The 23184-nt window shown below is 37.4% G+C and overlaps 2 protein-coding genes across 2 annotated transcripts; one reads left to right on the forward strand and one right to left on the reverse strand.

The window, feature by feature from the left end:
• Positions 1 to 513: 513 nt before the first annotated feature.
• Positions 514 to 8309, reverse strand: LOC137713677 (uncharacterized). Its single transcript, XM_088686836.1, has 8 exons — positions 8147 to 8309; positions 7969 to 8070; positions 5797 to 5911; positions 5584 to 5654; positions 3918 to 4202; positions 3690 to 3768; positions 3050 to 3158; positions 514 to 767 (listed from the first exon to the last, which is right to left on the reverse strand). The coding sequence occupies exons 2-8, from the start codon at positions 7999 to 8001 to the stop codon at positions 689 to 691; spliced, it is 771 nt and encodes a 256-aa protein (XP_088542962.1). The 5' UTR covers positions 8002 to 8070; positions 8147 to 8309; the 3' UTR covers positions 514 to 688.
• An 11935-nt stretch (positions 8310 to 20244) lies between these two features.
• On the forward strand, positions 20245 to 23150 carry LOC137714982 (putative mitochondrial adenine nucleotide transporter BTL3). Its single transcript, XM_068454173.2, has 4 exons — positions 20245 to 21036; positions 21516 to 21819; positions 22216 to 22683; positions 22805 to 23150. The coding sequence occupies exons 1-4, from the start codon at positions 20549 to 20551 to the stop codon at positions 22877 to 22879; spliced, it is 1335 nt and encodes a 444-aa protein (XP_068310274.2). The 5' UTR covers positions 20245 to 20548; the 3' UTR covers positions 22880 to 23150.
• The last annotated feature ends 34 nt before the right edge of the window (positions 23151 to 23184 follow it).

Below are 23184 nucleotides of genomic sequence, written 5' to 3' on the forward strand. Positions count from 1 at the left end.
TGTTGAAAATTCGAACCCAGTTGAAGAAATGGGTTGAGCGATTACATCTGGAATGAAGCTTGATGAATTCATAATATCAATGCTTGTGCTGGTTTGGTTGCAGCAAGATCTGGATTTGATGTAATTTCACAGTATTGTTCAAAATTCATCATTCAACAATATAATAATATTTTTAAGTCTTTCTTATCTGTTAGAGTATCCAACCAAACACAGTATAAATAATATGGTCATTAATTCGATACTGCATCAAACGTTCGACTAATTTAGTCAGTACTATCCGATGACTATTTATTCCAGTATAGTCCGAGCTACCAAACGAAACCTTAACATAGTTTTAAAACCTGTGGCATCGCGCGAGTTCAGCTGCTTATATAACCTACCAAGTTGTTTATTAGAAATAGAATAAATATATTTTTTTTTCAATCAAGAATTCGAATGGATGTTTCTTTTCAGAAACCAGTGGGTTAGAACTTTTTTTTTTTTTTTTTTCCCAAGTTCCAATAGACAACTTGATTAGAAAAGAAGCATTGCCTATTAATATTATGCAGAGTCAAGGAGATTATCCAAAGTACAACTACGACACCGTGAAATATCCAATATTTACATTAGGAAGAAGGTTACTTCAACACCAGTCCATGAGACGCAGCAACAGCAGCTGAGAAGGCATCCTGAATCAGATGGCATCGAATTAAACACGAATGAAACCGTCTGCACTCTGCCTAACTCTCAATGTTAGGTATATCAAAATCATTGTCCCCAAACTTGACCTGCAAAATGGAGATTGTTGATCGTCATTGATAAAGAAAGGAGAAGAAAAGTGAAATCGAATTTCCTGGGTTTACAACATATGTTAAGTCCAAATACTTAGCATATCAATACAGGTGCAGATACTTCCAAATTTTCAATCAAAATATAACTCATTTCACCAAAGCGATACAAAACAGACAAAAAAAACGCTTGATACCTAAGTTCCAACCCACACAGCACACCTTGCTGTAGAGCAGCAGAATAACCGCAAAGATAAAAATGATCAAACAATAACAAGAAACCACGCCGACATGATTCAAACCAAACTTCAAAATACATGGGGAGGAAGTGCTAATATAGTATGAATAGATTAATATACTTTAGATTTGCATGTAGTCCTTTAAAGCCTACCCTATTACTATCTGCAGTTCCCCATTCTATTTCAGATCCAATGTCCTGATTTTTCCTCCGTTTTTCTTCTCTGATAAAGGGCGCCAGCCCAGAACAAACCTGTATACGAAAATTAGGAACCAAAAGAGACATAGAACCTAACCAATGAAAGAATTAAGTTGATGGTGTCTTCCTAGTACATTCAACCAGGTTGCAAGTTGAACTTTAAGTCCATTAAAGAATTCTCCACGTCATCAAAAGCTCTGCTGTTCCACCCAAACCGTAAGCACCAAAAGATGCAAAGAGGGATAACTTTTTATTAGCTTTTAGACGCACCCCTTTGCGCAAAGAGCAGGCCAATTCAGAATATGAAGGTCCATAACTCCTGGCTATAGAACAGTAGACAAGAGAAGGGCCACCGATTCTGCTGATGCCTTACTTTGAAAGCACCAATTAGCAAGACACCACAGATTTTTTATAGCTATAATTTTCGGTAAATCAGTACCTGGTACTGGGATTCCAAATCTAATTGCATGCTGAACAACTAGAATCCCACTACAAAACATGGTCTCCCTGATTGAACTGGTCCGTGCCGACTAGAAACCATGTATTTTCCTAGCCATTAACACACCATGCCACTGATACTCACTACCCATATCTCTCATGTCCATCTTAAAAACTAGAATGGTGTTTCCCTACAAATCCAGCAACGTATTACATCCCATCTATTTCATAATTTTTGAACTTTGAAGCTCAATATCAAAAGCAGACACATTGGACCAAGAAGGGTGAACAAAACAACAGTGTATCGACTCTTTCACCCCAAATGGCCAACAATCTTCACTATCCCATCATGCTTTCACTTGGAAAAACCTTATCTTCCTCTATTTGAAGCAATTTTCCCCTGCTCGCTGAATTATAAATGGTGCAGGTTCGGCATTACATTTTTTGTATTGGGCATCCTGTTTTTGGCCCAAAGCTTTTCCCTAGTAGGCGGTAATGCAGCCTCTTTCTGCTTTCTAGGGACCAACCTTGGTAGAAGAACTACAGAGACACTGCAGTTTATGTCCGTTATGGGTTATGCAAAATCCCCAAATGAAGGAGATGAGGTTTTGATTGTGTATGCAGCTTGTGATATCATTCTGTTGCATCCATTTCTATCGGATGGACGTCTAGATATGAAAGGGGCAATCTAGTCATGCAACAAAACCCAAAATTTCAACTGTAGCTTAGCTATCAAGCAAATACAGCAAGCACAAAATTAACTGTAGCCTAGCAAGTACAATCTAATTTGCTGCAAAAATGTTCATGCCCTAACAAAATGATTGAATCATACATTGAATCATACCAAAGGAAGTATAAAAATAATTGAATCAATAATAACTTCATGATTTTACTTCTCAATCAATAATATTACACTCAAATATATATAAAATATATATATTACACCTCTAAAGAAGAAAGGTAAGAAGGAAGACCTGAGGTCTACTTTGGCCTCTTATAACATTAAGCATGAAATGGAATCTGAGAACTCAATAAACTATGTTAATGCAAACTATTTGAAAGCTTTAATATTCAGTTCATCAAACCCTAAGATAAAATGCCTCTCCATCCTACTATTGTTCTGAGAATTATATTTTGTCCAATCGAGTCAAGTACTAATATAAAACTAGTGATAGTAAAACGTAAAAAGTACAACATTAAGCTTTGATATTGACGGCAAAACAAGAAAAACATTAAAATGTCAATATTCCTCATCTCATTGTTGTAATGATAAATTACACTTTGTCTGATCAAGTCAACTACTGGTTTAAAATACTCATGACATGTAGTAAAATTAAAGTATTGTGGAAGAAACATTTAAATATTTTAAAAGCAAATATTTAAGCAGCTTGTTTGTTTTGCTACTTACAAGATTGAGAACAAGAAGACGACTTTTCTGGAATCAAATGAGGCACTGCGTTTGCATCTTTTCCACCGGTTATTTGGTGCTTCATGAATTTTCTCTGTCACTGGGTTATCTGTTGAAATATGAGAATAAAAATCAACTTCCCATTTTATTCGAACGTGATCATCCAGCCCAAACTCAATCGGCAGTGGATGGAGAGACTCAAGATGGTTTAAACTACTATGCAAGGCTTTAATTCCCCAATAAAAGAGAAGATTTATGGACAAGTCAAACATATGTATCTCTTCCATTAAAGTGACAGATGCCTCAATCTAGTGCTGCTAGAGAAATTGATTATATCGATGCAATATGCATCGATATAAAGAAGACCCTGGAAGATTCAACATATTACGGTACAAAAGAATCTGTATAAATTATGACTTATCACCTGGATTATCATAACTTATGGCTTAAAAAGATATGTTTAATATTCAACCCACTACATCCAAGTAGAAAACATCGTTAAGCCTCTTTAAGGGCTTGCTCACCAGCAGAAAATTCTATTCTTTTTGCTTGCAACGATGTATCGAAAAATAGTAGCTCAACGATTAATAATTTAGAAAATAAACAGTACAAATTTGAAGGTATAGAAATGCTTACATACCTCTTGAAATGCCATGGTTGAATAGAAGCTGCAAAAGTTTCCCACCAATGTTTAGGCTAGGCTGTCTCCGAAACACTCTCTGAAAGTGTTATACCAATGATATTAAAATTACGACATAAACAGAAAATGTCAAAATATAGTTGGTATGAAATTTTTGGACCATCTGGAGTTTCAAGTTTATTCTAGATAATATCATATAGCATAAAAACATGACCTATTGTAACTTACAGCTAGTAAGCCCTTGCGTTTTAAACTTTCAATTGCTTCCTCTTTGGATTCTGGTGCTTGAATATATCCCTTCTCCAGATCTATCTCAATGATGCATGGGGGATGAGAATCTTCCCTATTTGCTTGTAAATCATTGCAGTTCTGGCAACTCAGCTGAGCATCCATGCACATCTGACTTTTACATGAATTAGAAACTTCTGAAAAGTTCAAAAATCCCAATACTGAAGGGCATTGTGGACTGTTGCCTTCTGTGGCTAACATTGAAATGCTATACACATCTGTAGCCTTCACAAACAGAAAACTTCAAAATGTTGTAAATTGAAACAGGAAAGCCTTACTTGAAACATCAATGAGATTTTGTTAGCATAATCAATACTGACAACGGAATGAGGAAGCTGAAGTAGATGAGGCTTCAGAAACCCCATGTCACCAACACAAGTCAATGAGAGAATCCAAAAACAAAAATTAATTTATTGATGAATTTTATAGCATAATCAATAAATTAAGAAAGTGCGCCTGGACCCGCTTAGGTGTCCGCTTGAACTTGCTTAGGTCACAACTCTGACTTAGACTTAAAATCGATAACTCTATTTGCATTTTAATTTTTCAATAAAATGTAAGACTTCGAACTGTGGAAAGTCTTGGGAGAGACGGGTATAGCATGGCTCATAGATCTTTTCAATAGGATTTTGAAAACGAAGAAGATGCCAAATGAGTGGCGAAAGAGCACTTTGGTGCCTATCTACAAGAATAAAATGTAAGAGACTTGTTGAATACTTGGATGAACACTCATTATATGCTTGTTCTCCATGTTTTCGATATGTTCTAATACTTTATAATTTGTATGACATTTTATTTTGCAATTTATGTATCCCATTTAATTATGTGTGTTTTTAAGTATAAATAGGCACTTATTTATACAATATATAATCAATTTACTTAAATCTGCCTAGGCGCTAGGCCCCAACCCGCCGCCCAACTAGCGCCTAGCGTCTTTTAGAACCTTGGAAACAACACATAATGGGTGAAGTCAAATGGTTCTGTCTAGGTATATGATGAAAACATCAATTTATTCATACATGTCTATATATCATCTGTTGGATAAATGCAAGTAATATACACTTAGATGTCAAATTCTACACATATTTTTAGTTCCTAATGCATATTTTTAGTTCCTAATGTAAGACAAAATCACAAATCAGTTGGTGCATTCATATGTTTGGTTTATCAAGTGGCCTTCTGTGATCTAATGATCCAAACCTTCTATTTGTTAACACTATCAAAGGACCACCCTTATGAAAATAAAAATAATTATATAACTAAATCCGAAGACATTTAGTCACTAAATATAATCGAATAAATAGACACACAGTGTTCCCAAAAACACTGAAAATGATAATCAAATGGTCCAACGACTTCCATTTCATTTTATTTTTTGCAAGTATGATTCTTAAATAACGTTACCAAAATTTAGAGGGTCTGGATCATTGGATCACGTTGCAGGATGGACCCATCAATGCTCTCCTGTATACTTCTTGGAGAAAAGGACCCCTCTTAAAAAGGGGACTATGCTTTAAGTATTAAACTAGCAATGAAACCCATACAAACCTATAAATAGCATAAAACTATTCCAGCACAATTTTAACTGTTTGAAGGAGGAACTTACATCTGAACCGTGAAAGGGATATTTTGGCTTTGCTGGAAGGTGAGCCTTCTCTAACAGAATAGGCTGAATATCTGAAACAAAATGCCATAAATGTTGAAGAATTTAAGAGAGCGTACATAGCCATTAAATCAAACTAATTGACTACAGCTGTCTTTTTTCCTTGGTGTAGAGAGAGAGAGAGAGAGAGAGAGAGAGAGAGAGAGAGAGAGAGACCTAGAGAACAATGACGGTCGACCTCATCAATAGTTTGCTTTAGCAACTTAAAACTTGAACAGCTAGCAGGTAAGCTGCAACCTCTATCCACAGTTCCTTGGATGTATGGTTTCCCCTGCCAATAACGTAGGGGTTAGATGTATACCTGCTTAAAAATATACCTCAAAATAAAATTTTAATCCCAACGTATGGTATTGGTTGGAATAGATATCATGTCTGGAACAACATCTGTGTTGTACGAATGATTTCCAGGCCTAAGGAATCCCAAAAACTTCAAAACAAGGAGATAAAATTAGTTCATTTTTTTTTTCCTGGTCGCCTTTTCCTCTTTTGGCCAATATAAGGGTAGATATATTTAGACAACGATTTTTTAAGAATTGATTTTATCCACTCTATCGCACTCAAACATTCATTCTTGCACTAAACAAGCAAGACATACAACATTAAGCACCTGAATCCAACATTTGTGCTTAAGTCATTTTGGCAACGTCAAAGCGATAACATATAACTCCATAACAATACATATCTCAGAAACTTTTTCCTGAATTATATGGATGGTTACCGAAGAATAATCTGAGGCAAACTTAATAATAGAGAAAGACAACATAGACTTGCCATTCGAAAGTTGAACAAGCAAATTACAATCTCAAGCAACATAACATACAGGAAAGCACTAGGCAACCTTGATGAGAAAGGGCTGTCTAGTAGTTAGCCTTATATCACATCAGTGTGATTATGTGGACGTGGACTGTTAGTTGCAAGTTAGTTAGTACCCTTAGTCATTCAAGTCTAAACCTTGATTAGTTGACAGCCGTAACAATTAGTTAGTCTATTTATGATTAGCTGGTTGATAGAGATTTTCATTTTACTGTTGGTGGGTGGGTGGACTAATGGAAAATCATGTTGTAAAGCCATTGTGTTTTGATCTTTGGAATGAAGGGAAAATCAAAGGGAAGGTTAGTAGAATTTGAGCTGTCTTTACAAGTCTTGGTGTTGATAGTGATTGCATTCAGAGGCAAATCTGATGAAGGGCTATGGGGGCACGTGCCCCCTCTCGATGTTTTTGTGTTTAATAAAAAATATACTTAGTTTTAAACAATTTGACAAAACTGCCTGAAATATCTCTTCAATTTTTCTTCGTGCAATAGACGAGTTCAACAAAAGCCAAACAACATCAACATCTCTCCAATGCAACTCTATCACTCAATTCTCGTCTAAACCCACTGGGAGGCCGATATAAAAGTTGGTGATGGTAGCTCAAGAAGGTGAACATGGAGAAAACCTATATGTTTTAAGATAATCTTACCAAGATCAAAGATTTATACAGTAACCAATGTGAAATCAGAAAAAAAGAAAGGGTTTTAGTGAATAGAGCTCGAGAGAACCGGCGAAAGCTCAATAAAGAAAGTTGAGATTCCACCATAAACCAATTGGGAATACGAGGAGTAGCCCAATTACTTATAAGCACACGCCCCTTCACGTGTGGCAAATTTTCAAGTCTAGCACGTGGACAACGCAAATCAAGTCTAGCACGTGGACAACACAAACAGGATGACGTGAAACACATGTGGCTGTTGGGCTTCATTCTGATACCATGAAGAAAGTTGGTTCCACCACAAAATTAATTGATAATATGAGGAGTAGCCCAATTACTTATAAGCACATGAAATGTCCCTCTTTCCCCGGTGTGGGATTAATCCTCCGAACTTGATTAATTAGAACTGACTCAATCTCAATGACACATACACATATCAGCTAAGCAGGAACTAGCTGTATGTATGATGTTTTGACCAAAAAAAAAAAAAAAGAAGAAATAGCTACGCTCCAAGGCTATCTATGAGAAACTAACCCACAAAATACTAAACATAAAAATAAGGGATAATCCAGATTATCCACCATCGAAGCCATCAGAAACCAGCTTTGTAACTGTAATGCAGTTTCAACAAAACAAAACCCATTTCAATTCAAATCCAAATAGGTGAGAAATGACAAATTAGGCGCTGAAATCGTGCATATAAAGTTGGGTGTCTCCGAAACTCTAGCCAGAGTCGTAGGTGAAAGATGATTTGTCGTTTCAACATGGAAATTTAAATTTCTGAGTAGGTGAAAGAGTAGAGAAATTCAAAATGCTACCTAAAATTATAGAGAGAGAGAATGTGATTGGAAAAATACCTCATTGGAATCGGAGGTATTAACAGCCGGCATTGCAGCAAAATTTGGAATTGCGGAGAGATAGTTCTTCGTCCCCACTCCCAGTCACCCACTACTGCTTGCCTTTCAAGTTTCAGCAATTTCAAGATGCGGAGAGATAGTTCTTCGTCCCCACTCCCAGTCACCCACTACTGCTTGCCTTTCAAGTTTCAGCAATTTCAAGAATCGATAGGGGGGGGGGGGGGGGGAGAGAAGGAGAGAGAAGTTAACGTTACACAAGTTACATGGGTATTCGAAATGGATCAAGGAGGAGATGGAGCGCTTTGCTTTTCTTTTTTGCTTTTTTCTTTTTATTAATGGCGCGATTCGCCAGGTAAGGCTACTGGCTGTGACGTCGTCCCCCACTTAAGTCGACAAGTTCCATCCCCTTCATCATTAGTGACCATTTTGCCCCTTTGCTGTTTTTTCTTCCAACCATAGATTGAATTTACTTTTTTCTTTTTAATAAAAACAATATGCGACTCTAAGGTCACTTTCAATCGAAAAATTTAAATATATTCTGTCCAAAATTATAGGCATGCAAAAAAGTATTTTTAAATGAACAATATCAGATCATACTCATATATCATCTCTAGGTGAATGCATTAAACATAGTCTCTTTAATAATTTATTAGCTTTAAATTTATACTTTAAATTTATTGGTTAATTTAATAAACTACCGTTCAATGTTTTCAAATTTAACCGTTGAATTTAGATTATTTATTGCAACAGATGAGCTGGGACCCAAAAAAGGGACTAAGAGGAGGCTACACATGGCTAGTCTAATGTCTCTTTGGCCAAATAATGGTCTGGTGTGCTTCATAAAATTATAGCTTAGTCATCGGTTAGAGATGAGTTGGGTATTGTTATTGGCACTCCAAAAATCTCATTCTACACTCCAAACTATCTATATTTGGAAAGAAAAATGCACTTATGAGGAATGTAGAATGAGATTTTTGGAGTGCCAATAACACTTCCCTTGAGTTTTTGTGCAATATCAGTTTACTTTTTGGGTTTTGGACCTTTAGGCCATCTCCTTTGGACTGATTTGTGGTCATCTCCATTGGCCTAAATGTAATCATGTTCTTGTTTTTGTTTAATTTGATGACAAAAAAAAAAAGAGTGTTTGAAGATTTGAAATCACACCCAAAATTTATTGAAGGAATTGAGATCTAAAATTAGTAGTCTAATTCACTATTGGTTTAAGAGAGTTTTAATGAAACACTTCTGGTACTGTTCACTTTAACTAAAAAGAACAATTTTACTATAAAAAATCACTCATAGTACTATTCACTTACAACACTTTTTTGTCATTTTGATTAAAATTCAAAGTTTTCAAACTCTTTTCATTAGTTTTAAATCAATCACCCTACTTCTTGAACAACTGGACTAAACCATGTCATTTAATTTTTATGATATTGATGCAAACACAATATAAACACATAAAACATGGAGAGAAAATGGAAAAAGAATGAAGGGCATAATATTATTTAGACAAACCTTGAGGCTTGAGCAATTTGGTGGAATACCTTGTGTGAGTGTCAAATTTGTCTTGATGTAGCATTTTTGTGCCCGTGAAGATTAAAGTAGAAGGAAAAGGTTTTGGCACGGACAATGAGACAAAAAGTGGATGGAACATGAGAGACTAGAGACGGTCACGGGTTCTTCTAAGTTTCAATTGTTTCAAAGGCTCCTGTGACCGTCTTCAAAAACAAACCCAAGTCTATAATTTGCCCCCAATACCCACGGTTTAATTCGGTGGTATTTATCAAAAATAATATTCTTATTATCTATTTGTATCATCTCTAATAAAGATGGGACTCGCTATTTAATATTACGGACTAGTGGTATTCCTCTTCACTTGTAAATGAGAGGTCTTAAGTTCGATTATCACTGAAGGGGAATTTGAACCACATTATTACTAGTCCGGCTAAGTCCACCTACCCCCTCTTAATATAGATAATATCATTTGTTCAAAAAAAAGAAAAAAAGAAGACATATGTGTTGGTGGATCATACATCTATTAGAGATAATACAAATGATAGTACAAATAAATGATAAGTGTAGCATTACTCGGTATTTTATATTTTATATTTTAATCGCTAAACATTTTTTGGTTGAAAGATAAGTATATAATATCGTAATCTCGTTATCTTGGTTGTGTAGTGATAAAAATATCTATGATTACCTATTATTAAATGAAATATTAAAAATTGAGATTAAAATATTATGATTTATGTTGTAGGTATAATTTACCGAACAATTATGGAGGCCATAAAAAGAGAGGGTGCGGCCTAGAGGGAGAAGGAAAGAGATGTGTAATTGTGGGTGTGTTCTATTCCACCCCATTGTGCCTTTATTTATAGTAGTAGGATAGGTAAAACCTTTCCCTTTAGGATTACAACATTTAATAGGTAATCTACTCCTAATAGGAATATAAGAGATATTCCAAGATATACTAGGATTTACACATTCACATTCTTAATTAATAGGACTGCAACAATCCCCCTTGAGTGTGTAAATACTCAAGTAAATGGTGCATCAGGTCTTTAGTGATGAAGCAAGTACATTTGATGAAGTCGTCGGCACAATGAGCGAATGTGAGTCTCAAATCAACGGAAGAATGCATAAAAAGTAAAACTCACAAAACCTCGCTATGGTAAAACCTAAAGTGGGGAAAAACCCATAGTTTAAGGAGAAAAGTGAAAAGTTGCATTAAGTCAAAACTACACATCTTTTGGACGTAAGTAGAAGAGCTTTTAAAGGTATGATCAACCCAGGATGGGGTGCCTCGTTAAAACCTATTTGGTTAGCGAAAACCCAGTGGGAAAAATGCTCCTAATCGTAGGGAAAAAAAGTACATTAAGATCAAGTGAGTATACTTCTGGATACCCCCCTGAGTTTGACATAACTTCCAAATGAGAACTACAAGCATTGCATATGAGTAGTTAGGCATACCAATTCCTCGGACAAGCTTTTGGAAGGTTAACTTCAGCAATGATGTCATGTAGAGGTTGGCAAGGTTGTCTGGGATCGGCTTGCATGACTTCAATCTCCTGATGCTCTGCTGATGTAGATGTAGACGCAATATGTCTTGGTGTTGACTTTGTTGATGTATCATGTCTTGGTCGGGTGGATACATGCGGCATAATCTTCATGGATCATTGTTGGACTCAACGATGGATGAAAACACAGCAAGTACTTCGAATATGCTCAACAAAAACTTCTAACCATATCTCACTTATGGCATAGTGAAGTAAGGTGAGTCTTGGAATGATTCAAAGATTTTGCAACTAAGGTCATATCGTGGACCTCCAAGATATTGCGATACCCCTAACGGTAAAGACATAACCATTCGAGGATTTCGCCTCATGCGGGTTTGATAAGTAACCAACGTCAACATAACAAACAAGGCAAGCATCTTTCCAAGGATCAGGGGGGTTAGATCCACTTGAGATGCATTGGGATTTACCCTTGTGGTATCTTCAGGGTACGTCTTTAATACCAATTCAATGGTTGCATGTAGGCGCGGTGCTGCATCTTTACCAAAATCAACAGTGAATGAGATGTCCTGTCTAAATACAATGAGCTAAGTACAATGAAGCGTAAAGTTGAACTCAGATATGGAATTTCGAATTCCATAACCTCTTCAAGTGTCTCATTTGCATATAACGTATGGACGATCATAGGTATACTCAAAGGTAACACATTCGGGGTGTAGTTCGACTAGTAGACCCAAATACGATCAGAGCAATGTTTCAACTTCAAGTCAAGGCATAAATGAGTTTCCCAAAATCCTTCATCTCAAATTCCATCTTCAGGTGTGAGGCAAATTTTCTCAAGCTCTTTCGGAGTCTAAGTGAGATTTGTGTTAATGACATAAACTGTAACTCTAGCAATTTGGAATAAAACTACATAGTTTAACACACAAGGGCATAATTCATATCCCTGACTGATCAAATAATCACATAGACGGGTATACCACATCCGTCGGATTTTTCATGTCCATAAGTGAACGCCTTAAAACAAGTTAAGAGGGTGTTATGTGGTTTTGGAACTATTTGAAACAGTCCATGTAATTCTTCGAGAACTTACACGTAAATCTCTGTATCTATATCCTTATGGAGAAAACACTGACCACGTTTCATAATGCTGCTATCAATCACAGGACGTTTGAGAGAAACCTTGCACCGTAAGGAGTGCATCACATCGCACTATTTCATTCATCTCATAACGCTTCCTTTCCCACTTGTAACATAACAGGGTTACCTTAGGCAGTGTAGGAACGACAGGTCCAATACACACTTTGGTAAGAAATTTGACCTGGATTGTAACTTTAGTTGTCTAATCAGTTCTACATTGTCACTTAATCAACGGAACACAGTTCGATATCATCGCTTTTCATTTATGTCGGAAGCTACCATATAAGTGAAAACATCATCGATGATAATCTCATTTCAATTCCATTTAGCTCATCCAAACTAGTATACTAGACCAAGAACTTTAAGTCTCGGGAGAAATCCGTATTAATCTCATAAGATGGAAATGATTTGAGACGGCAATCGAGTTTAGATTCATTTTATGTCGTGCCTTCCTCTTATAGGGAAGCAAATCCTACGAATTGAGTGATTTATCGTGCTCTAGGCCAAAACAAATTGATTGGCTATCCGCCGGTGTACCGGACAGTTCAACAGGGGCGTCCAAACCGTCTAACAGGGGCGGCACACCTTCCAAGGATGTGGACTCGATGTCCGTTAAGTATGTCTATCCTTGCAGGCATGTTTGCAGCTGGTATATGATCTCGTCACTTTAATTAAATCAGAGGAATGCGTCTGGAGCAACGTTCTAAAAACTAGAATTCATCACACTTGTGCGGTATGGGGATCAAGATGAGACATGGTGGGTAATGTCTATGCAACTTCACGTTGTTCTATAGGAACGTTGCTTATATCCCCCCTAACGGCAGGAAGACTGTCTCATTAAAGTGACAACCCTCAAATGAGCGGTAAAAAGATCGCATGCAAGGGCTCTAAGAGAGTTAGTGTGAAGGAAAATCATGATCGACAAAAGATACACATCCTTTTTTGAGGACCTATGGTGGTACGTTGCGGCGATGCAACTTGGCACATGGAATGCACACCCAAATGTGTAAATATGAAAATAGTCAAGTTCATACCCAGTAACCAACTGTAACGTTGTATAGGTTGGGTGGCAATGGGCCTCCAGGCAGACCAACATAATTGCATACAAGGATTGCATAGCCCTAGGCAGAAACCAAAAACTTGGTACTTTTACCAAAATTTAGGCGATCATTTAAATTTGCGCTTTATGATCTCTAGGCGAGGCTATTTGGGGTGAACATGGGAATTCGCTGTTCAAATTATAAACCCAAAACACGTGCAATACTTTATCGAAAACCATCGATATAAACTCTCCGACATTATCCAGTCTCCCGAACCTTAAGGGATAAGTAGGGTGGTAAGCCCTTAATCGGCCAAAAGGTTTAGCAGCAATGTGTGTGGACAAACATATGACTAGTTTGTCGATTCATTAACCAAAACCATAAGTATTTATATGGTCCGCATTTTGGTTGGATTAGTCCACATATATTCCCTTGAATCCACTGTGAAAAGAGAGCGTGTTGTATCTTTACGAGGAATGATATAGAAAATCAATTTCCCTAATGAGCATGCTTGGCAAAGTGTGCTTGTAGGCACAATATCCTTACTTCAGATAAGGAGATGCATTGTAGCATCATTGTTCAACCTAAGTGTCCAAACGGTCATGCCAAAACAAGTAAACTTCTCGATCATTAGGCTCCAGGCCGGCCACATGTGGTGTATTCCCAATTGGGAGACAACCCATTGGCCCTAAATCAAAGCTTTAGGCTCATTTTTGGAGGTGGTGCAAAGATATTTCACTCTATTTTCTTCAGTGGTTTCATTTATGATCATTGTCATCTCAAATATCTTTAAAAACTCAACATTAGGGAGAATTTAAGGTTCCTTAAATGGTAATTCAGTACCATTCATACAATGAGGAGCGTGCCAATGCTCTTAATCAGGTTGGATAAACCTGAAGTCGTTATTAGAGATGTGATTTAGGTGTAAAGTTAGTGTGCATAGTACGCATTGATCCAAACAACTAACTTTCCCACATTCCTACCTAATCACGTGTTTAATTGAATCGGTCTATTGTATTAAGAAACATGATTCAATTAACTCATATTCGAGGACAATATCAATAAGATTATCCATAAGTAAAACATAAACCAAACTTGAATCCAAGAATATGGAAAAATGTTCACAAAGTAAACCAAAGTTACTAGTGGATTTGGTCAACAAGGCCATCCATGTCAAAATTTTGCTCTTCCAACAATGTTTGGTGAAGAAAAATTAGTCTCACATATTGACTACTAGAATGGTACTCCTTAACAATATTGGTAGGGGCACGAACATGTGCATAACCAACGATTTGTTCCATTAAGACGGAAATAGATTATGCAGGGTTAAGGTTTGGGAATACTATCCCTTATTCTTGAAGTTTTAGGTCGTAGGTGCCAAGGATCACGCTTCGGGTATGATGCCACACCTTGGCAGGCCCTGATTCTACCATATGTTGTAAAAACAAACTCCAAATTGGATTATGATAGAGTATGCCATTCGGTGTATCCCTGCCAAAGCAGTGCATCACTATTTGGTTAAGCTTTGACCGAACTGGGTCGAGCCATTCAGTAGACTCCAACTGAACTGGGTCCTTACCTTTCTCTTACATTTGTGGTAGTAATTAGATTCGAGAATTTGGTAAACTTCCTCTTTCTACACTGCTGCTTCAGGGGGCGAGTTACAAACATGAAGGACAAGAAAAGTATTCTCTAGTCAAAATTCAATCGGATTTGTAAACTTCAGAATTGTACTCATTCATGGACATAATCATGGTGTGCTTCATGCAATGTCTTTCATGATCAAACGGTCCATAAAAGCGAGCCAAAGAGCCATGGAATCCTCGTTCATGAGGTATTTCCATTTGTAATGCTTTAAGCACAAGTCTTCGAATGAAAATCATGGCAGAGGCTTATTCAGCTCTTCCTTGCCATTGTTGGCTACAATGGTTTCTCAGCTTCTTGATAGTCAAGTAGAGATTCACGTCTTGTACTCACATAAAGTGGTTTCTAATAGAAACATCCAAATCAGGGAAATCTTACTTGTGACAGTTCGACAATCCATTGAATTTGGAGGGAACAAGATTGTGATTGGTGTTATGGGAAGGAATCATCCATAAGCATTAAAGTTAGAACATTCGAGTTCCAAGACATGATTTTCATGAAAAACGTCGGGTTTTCATGGGTGTATTGTTTTAAGAAAACATCGGGTTCCAAAGGCACTAAATTTGAAACTACAGGTTCAATTTAGTTTATGAACGTTTAGTTCATAAAAGAGAGGTTCTTGCAAGAACACAGAATGCAATATGCTGATTTAAGTGTACTGGATTTGAGGTTCTTTGGGAACTCAAGTGTGAACACTTCGGGACTACGAAAGGATGTCAACAGTTCAAAGAAAAGAAATAAAATATTGAATCGTTAATGTCGAAAAGTGATCTTCAGGTCAATAATTTTGGATTCATTATCAGATTAATGAACTGTAGGTCACTTTTAATTAATTCAATAGATCGAGACCATTTGGGGTCGATTGTAGAAGCTAAATAATAGTAAAATAATATTATCAGGTCAAAAAATATTGCCCCAAAAATAATTGGGCTCGGGTTGGGTGCCTTGAGTAAAAGGCAAGGTATGCAATCAAATCAAATCGGAATTTTGTCCTGCATCAGCATAATATACAAAACCACAATTTGGTCCATAAAAAAAAAAAAAAAAAAAAAAAAAAGAAACTCCATGCTACTTATTCTCTTTTCTTGTTTTGGTGGATAAAATGTACTGAAATCAAACCGAATGTAAGCATACTTCGTTTCAGGTGATATATGAAAAGTAAGGGAGAAGGTTTTAATGATTGGTGAAAAACAAAACATGCATACACTATATGTGTAGTTCCATGATATATGTACAAAGAGTAAAGTAAGAAAATTCCTTTAAGAATCCGACCAATATGCAAAATTCTCCAAAATAAGAATGTAAAAAGAAGGCATAAGGAACTCATAAAACTATAAAATGAAAGAAAGAAATTAAGCTATAAGGGATACGAAAATGAAAATTGAAACTTAAATTATCAAAAACTTAAGAAACTTAAATTATAAAAAACTTAAGAAAACTTTAAAGCCAAAATGTATATACAAAAATCGAAAATTTAACTATTTAGAGCATACGTGCCATGATGTGACAACCCGACCCTAACTTTACGATTTTATTGATTTTAAATGAGTAAAATTATGAAAATGCCCTTGAGGCAAAGGCGATGATTCTTGTTGGAGAATCTTCTTGTGTCATGTGTGTGGTTGAGATGGAAAGAAGATGAGAGAAATGAGGGAAATGAGAGTGAGGAACGGAAGAAAGGGAAGAAGAAGAGGGGCAGAGGAGAAAGAAGAGAGTGAGCATTGGCTACCCAATCAGAGAAGAGAGGGACATACCAATTAGGAGAAAAGGGGAGAGAGACATACCAATGGGAAGGAAGAGAAGGAGAGAAATGAGAGAGGTGCAGAGCACCCAACCCGAACCCCCTGCAACCCAAACCCCCTGCAACCTGCACCCAAACTGTTCAACCCGGAATGGTTTCCGGCCATTTCCGCCATTTTTTAGGCCAAATTGCCCATCCACCACCTGCAACCTCTTCCACAACATCCCCTCTACCATTTCCGCCCAAGATCATGGGGTTTTAGGTTCAAACTTGCAATGAACTTCACCGGAACACCAGAGGTACTCGATGGCTATTCCGCCGTTCTCGTGAGTTTCACCACCCACCACCACCCTTAATCAACTCCCCTTGGACCCAGGAACAAGACCGGTGGTAGGGGCGGCAGAGCATCAGCGACGACGAATTGAAGTTTACCCATTCTAGGGTTTCTTACAGGTGCGAGCTAATTTGGGGCCTTTTTTGGCCAAATTGGACTTGGTCACATGTATGAAACTTGGTCCCCTTGTTGAGACCTTCATTCCTGTTAAATTTGAGAATTTTTGGAAATAGTTGAATTTTTCCAAGGCAGCTCCCGCCACGTGGCGGCAAAGTGTGGGCAGAGACACCACTTGACCTCCCTAGGCTAAAATGGGTACCCCGATTCCATATTAGACATCCGATTGACAAAATTCTGTTGTTTAGTTATAATTCTGTTAAGGGCCGCCACTTGGTTATTATATGATTTGACGATCCAACCATTGGATCGTCACCAAACTTTAATACATTATAATACGTAATAATTGAAGACCATATGAACTGACGGATTGGAATCCAACTTACGGATCTTCCCAAATTGAATTTCTAAGTTTATAAATTAAACGTTGATAGCAACCTAATTCTAGCAACTGGTAGAGATCCGACCGTTGGATCGTAAAGAAGTTTTAGTATGTTGTTCTAGAAGCATAGTGTGGACTTTGGGAAGTTACGGATCGAAAATCCATGGGCGGATGTTCCAGATTGACTTGTGTAAGGTTATAGACCCTCCTTAGCGTATTTCGACGTGCTGATTCCGAATCCACCATTCGTTTTTCGAAATACAACCGTTGTAGGATAGTTCCTTTATTAGCTGTACTTTGTACGAAAACGCATAATTTCATTAGCACATTATATTTACCTAAATGGTTTCATTTCTAGGCGAAATGGATCGCAAGAACTCTCGATGCTACGAGACGGGTTCGACTCGGCGACATGATCTGTGCATAGGTCTTTTCTTATATATAGGTTAGTTTCCATATATACAATTATTAATAAATCTCTACGTGATTGCCATGATTAAACTTATGTTTATAAGAAATGCCTTATTGTTGGGAAATGATGAAATAATCCTACGGGATGCACAGGTAAGCTTACTATAAGGGGATGCCCTAATTATATTTATGGTCATGAATAGTATGCTATTGACTAGAATTGTTGAATGAAAGTGGCATGATTATAATTATGTTATTTTCTCATCGTTTGCTGCACCAGTGTTAGTGCTCGCCCAAGGCCAAGAACAGTCTTTCACGTGTACGTTCACATCTGCACCGCATGCTCGCCTTGGATCCAAGTAGGTGCCAGTCCTGTCGTACATGACTCTAACTCGTATGTGACCGTGAATAACATCAGTCTTCACGTGGTTGTAGCACTAAAGCGTATATTATTGTTACACCTAGTCCTGTTCATGTCAAAATACCTCTACATGAACTTGTGTGTCAGCATGTATCGATAAGCACTCGATATGATATGTTTGCTTAGGCGAGATTATATGTTATTGGTTATTATATGTTCATTTACGCAATTTTGCGACGTATGGCAATCTTGTGATTTTGCAGGCTACGATAGGTATTTTCATAGTATACGTAGTATGTATATTTTGGAAACTATACTTGTTTTACGGCAAAGGGTTACAATGTTTTCAGAAAGGTTTTTATAAAACTTTATTTTCAGGCTCACTCACCCTTATTTTTTTTGCCCCTCTAGGTTTTAGTAGCTGAGCTTTCTTATCAACAAGGATTCTTGGCAAATCATGGTGAATATGATTACCTTCAATGGTATAATTCTCATCCTATCTTACTATACTGTACTTATGCTCTAACATCACATGTGAAATGGGTTCATTCCCGATCACAGCGCACTCTTATATTTAGGCACTTTAAGTTTAAATTTATTCACATTTTCCACTAAACTACATTTTTTGGCTTTGTCACCTTCTAGGTGTCGGCCAGCACAGCTCGATTTGGATTTCCAAGTGGACATTCCGGGTCGGGGTGTGTCAATGATGTCAAATTCACCAAGTACTGATGAATCTAGGCCTATTGTTATGAAGACATCTAAGCAAACCTCTATTAAAATGTTAAGAAAAAAGAGAAGTACTTACCACATTATTCCTTAAATATGATTCGATCACTTAAAACAACAATATTTTGTACCAAAAAATCGACTGCCCAGCATCAAGGGCGAAAAAATGAATCAGTAAGGTGGAGAATGGAAACCCACTTCAATCATAAAATCACCAGCAATAAATACCCAACCTTATTCATAAATCTGCGAGAACAAAAAAAAAAAAAAAAAAAGGAAAAAGCCTAATGATAATTGATAGTAAACTGAATATAATTACCTTAACACAAATGCCTATATGAGCACTCTCCTATGTAATAACTGATATTGCGACAGCACGCCTTCGCAACTATTGACAGATCGCGACACCACGCCTCGACAACTGTGAAGAAATCTCGACATGTAGATGATGACAGACAAACCAAGTGCTTGATAAAAAAACCTCAGTGAAGAAACTCAAAAACTTGTGCACGCATCGCTCGCTATATCCGTCTAAAAACACTTTGGGTTGAGTTTGTTTTAGTGTTCATTCTATGCACTAGTTTGAATTTTTTCTGTAATTTACAAGAACTAGCTTTTGAGCACGCACTCATGCGCATACGAGAGACATTTCTTGAATCACAGACGCTACTTTCCCCATAAAGATTCTTTTGAAACTACATAGGTCATTTGGTAGCCCTTTTAACTTTTGGTCACACGTGTTACCTGCTACCTAAGATCTTTTGTAGATCTAAAGACCACATACGTCATTTGGCATAATGTAAACGATATATGCAAATTTTTATTACGTGTAATTAGACTTGGTCCAGAACATTAAATATTTTTTACATGAAAAAAAATATATTTTGATGGTTTTTACTATTGATAAGTTTGTCAACCTTGGTAATATTAAAGAATCATTTTGAACATCCCAATTGTAGATGAAACAATACCGATTTTTTTATTTTCAACACTGCGCCCACCCCCCCCCCCCCCCCCCCCCAACTGTATCCAAGAAAAAAAGACAATCCAGGTGTGTAAAATAAGATAGATTGATACAATTAAGACAACCTTTACATAGAATTCATCATATTATTTAGTAGAGAAAAAAATAAAATTATTTTTCTATTTACACAATAATGACATGACTAAATATTAGCAACATCTAAAGGCAAAGACAGTCTCTTTCACTAGGCAACATAAAGTACCGAAAGGATTCTGTGACTTATGCTTTTGGTGGCCATAACAACTTAGAGATTAGTGCAATTATTTTAGCTCATGGAGGAGGGGAGAGAGAAAGATCGAACAGATAAGAGAGGGTTCAATCAAGCAATCGTCCAAACAAGAGATACCGAAATGAAGGCGATTGAAACCAAGCACCAAATGCACCATCACCAATTCAAAATTCCCACCTTTTGTCCTTTTGCCACTTTCATCTCCTGCCCCTCGCACAATAATAATTCCAGAGAGAATACATTCTCCCTCAAATTATTCTATTCTCTCTCTCTCTCTCTCGTCCTCTTCAAGCTTCCTTCTTCCTCCTCTCCACTTAATTCCCCACTCTCTTATAAACATTCTCTCTAAATGTCCTTATTTCCCACGCTCCTCCACCCTTCTACGACGCCGTTTGCACGTCCCCGGAAATGCTCCCATCCGACCACTCCAGCTTCAACCTCCTCACCCATTTCGTCAATATCCACCCGTCCGATCGCGGTCCCGATTCTGATCCCATCTTCCTCGGAGGCCTGTTCCTGCACCCGAGTAACACCGTCCCTCCTTCCATCCTTTCCTTGATTTCACCCAATGTCCGTTTGCGTTCCGGTTCGGGTTGTTGTTTAAGGCGCCGCGGCAGCAGGACGCTGCGTTTTGAAGGTTTGAAGGGAAGCAGCGGCGGTGGCGGCACGTCGTTGTTTTTGTCTGTGAGTTTGTCGATAAAGGGAAGTGAGGAAGAGTATGTTCCGGAATCGGGACAAGTCCTGGGGCAAAATGGGGATAAAAGCTTTTCATCGGAGGAGGTCGCCGTCGTGGCGGTGTTCGAGAAGGATGAGGCTGAGACTGCACGGAAGGGATCGGGTGCTATGAATACCACCAAGCATCTTTGGTCTGGAGCTGTTGCTGCTATGATTTCAAGGTTCGGTTACTCCAAACCCAAAACCCAGTTCCATCTTTATTTACTTATGATTTTGTGAATAATTATTTGTCTTTGTTTGTGAATTTCCGGACTCTTTTGGATTGACAAGAGAATTATATTATAGTGCTCCTATCCAAGTGTTTTAGCCGTTAAATCGTGATTTTTATTTTTTAAATTGATCCAAATAGATGTATCATGCATGTGAGCCTATGCATAGGGATAATTATTTTCCACTATTCATCAATACAGATGGACGCAATAAACATTCTTATCAACATTTTGCCGTAAAAAAACTCAAATTCCGATAAAATAAATTTTTGTGATGTGTTTTTTATTTTCTGTGGATATTTGAGTAATAATTTGGATTGGTATATATAGAGTTTTGGATTAATCAATATTACTATTTTGGCTGTTGGATTGTTTTTTTAGTTGAGTAAGGGCTCATGCCTTACCATTCTAGTGTCTTGGTGTTTTCTTAGGACGTTCGTTGCTCCTCTTGAGAGGCTAAAGCTGGAATATGTAGTTCGTGGCGAACAGAAGAACCTTATTGAACTCATCAGGACGATTGCAGCTTCTCAAGGGCTGAAGGGATTTTGGAAAGGAAATTTTGTCAATATTCTTCGCACAGCACCCTTTAAGGCTATCAATTTCTGTGCTTATGATACTTACAGAAATCATCTGAGGAAACTGTCTCGGAGTGAGGAGTCCACAAATTACGAGAGGTTTCTTGCTGGTGCTGCGGCTGGAATTACAGCTACCTTGCTCTGCTTACCTATGGACACTGTATGTCGCAACTTTCTACTGTTATTACTTATTGGTTCAGCTGATTTCATCTCATAAGCACATTTGTTTCCTGGCGTCTCTTTTCTTAATTTGTGGTCAAATTAATTTCTTCGTTGAAATTGAGTCGAATGGGAGAGAAAAAAAAGAAGAAACAAATAATGGGAGTAAATCATTCCATTGTCTTTTACAAGGCATCTGAGAAGAAATTTTCTTCCGGGTGAAGCTGTTTTCGGCTTCCTACGTTGGATGAAGTAATGTTTCGTGTTTTTGGGCCATTGCTTGGAACCTTGGTTTGTGCCTCAAATATGTTGATATTGGAATTTGCCCAACTCCAGGCTTTGTGCTTATAGATTAAGAATTTTCGCAAGTCACATTCTAAAATGTGGATTCTTTCAGATCAGGACAAAGATGGTAGCACCTGGTGGAGAAGCCTTGGGTGGTGTAATCGGTGCTTTCCGCCACATGATCCAAACTGAAGGGTTCTTTTCTCTTTACAAGGGTTTACTACCCTCGATTGTGAGCATGGCACCTTCAGGTGCAGTTTTCTACGGTGTTTATGATATACTGAAATCAGCTTATCTTCATTCACCTGAAGGGAGGAAAAGGATCCAACATATGAAACAAGAAGGTGATAAACTGAATGCTTTGGAACAACTGGAGTTGGGTCCCGTTAGAACATTACTATATGGGGCAATCGCTGGTGCCTGTTCTGAAGCTGCTACATATCCATTTGAAGTTGTGAGGAGACACCTTCAAATGCAAGTTCGAGCAACTAAGTTAAGCGCGATTGCAACTTGTATTAAAATTGTCGAGCAAGGAGGTGTGCCTGCTCTTTATGCAGGATTAACACCAAGCCTATTGCAGGTACGGTGCCCTTACAATTCTTTAGATGAGAATGATTTTCGATCTTTTGTCGAGCTCTTTCTCATTTCATCAGGTTTACGGTGAAGTTCCTTAACGTTTTTCTTATGTCCTTACTCTTCAGGTTTTACCATCTGCTGCCATAAGTTATCTTGTGTACGAGTTCATGAAGATTTTTCTCAAAGTCGAGTCTACATAACAGTTTTGAATCCATATAAAGATCCGAAGGTTCTTGTCGAGGATGACTAGTCGAGAATGATTAGTTTGCTTGTAATTTTTCTTGATTTTCCATCGTCATTTGAGTAGTTACAACTTACAAGAGGAAAGCAACAGTCAACTCATATAGTGAAAGAAGAATTAAGGGCAAGCTGCGTGTGCTTGACCCGGGTGTATTATTATTTTGAGATTTTGATTGTTTTGTATTTGACTAGTACTTTGAGATAAATGGGCAAAGTTACAGATGCTTAGAATTTGTTTTTATCTAATTAATCATTAAAATCATGA

Source organism: Pyrus communis, chromosome 15, assembly GCF_041283825.1.
Source record: "Pyrus communis isolate YQ-2024b chromosome 15, ASM4128382v1, whole genome shotgun sequence".
Classification (NCBI taxonomy): domain Eukaryota; kingdom Viridiplantae; phylum Streptophyta; class Magnoliopsida; order Rosales; family Rosaceae; genus Pyrus; species Pyrus communis.

Bases quoted from the DNA above. Each gene is read 5' to 3' on its own strand.
- LOC137713677 (XM_088686836.1), bottom strand. From the start codon at position 8,001: ATGCCGGCTGTTAATACCTCCGATTCCAATGAG. The intron at 5,912-7,968 runs GTATTTTTCCAA...CGTTATTGGCAG, and splicing joins ATACCTCCGATTCCAATGAG to GGGAAACCATACATCCAAGG. The intron at 768-3,049 runs GTAAGTAGCAAA...TCCATTTTGCAG, and splicing joins GTCTTCTTGTTCTCAATCTT to GTCAAGTTTGGGGACAATGA.
- LOC137714982 (XM_068454173.2), top strand. From the start codon at position 20,549: ATGCTCCCATCCGACCACTCCAGCTTCAACCTCCTCACCCATTTCGTC. The intron at 21,037-21,515 runs GTTCGGTTACTC...GTGTTTTCTTAG, and splicing joins GTTGCTGCTATGATTTCAAG to GACGTTCGTTGCTCCTCTTG. The intron at 22,684-22,804 runs GTACGGTGCCCT...CTTACTCTTCAG, and splicing joins TAACACCAAGCCTATTGCAG to GTTTTACCATCTGCTGCCAT.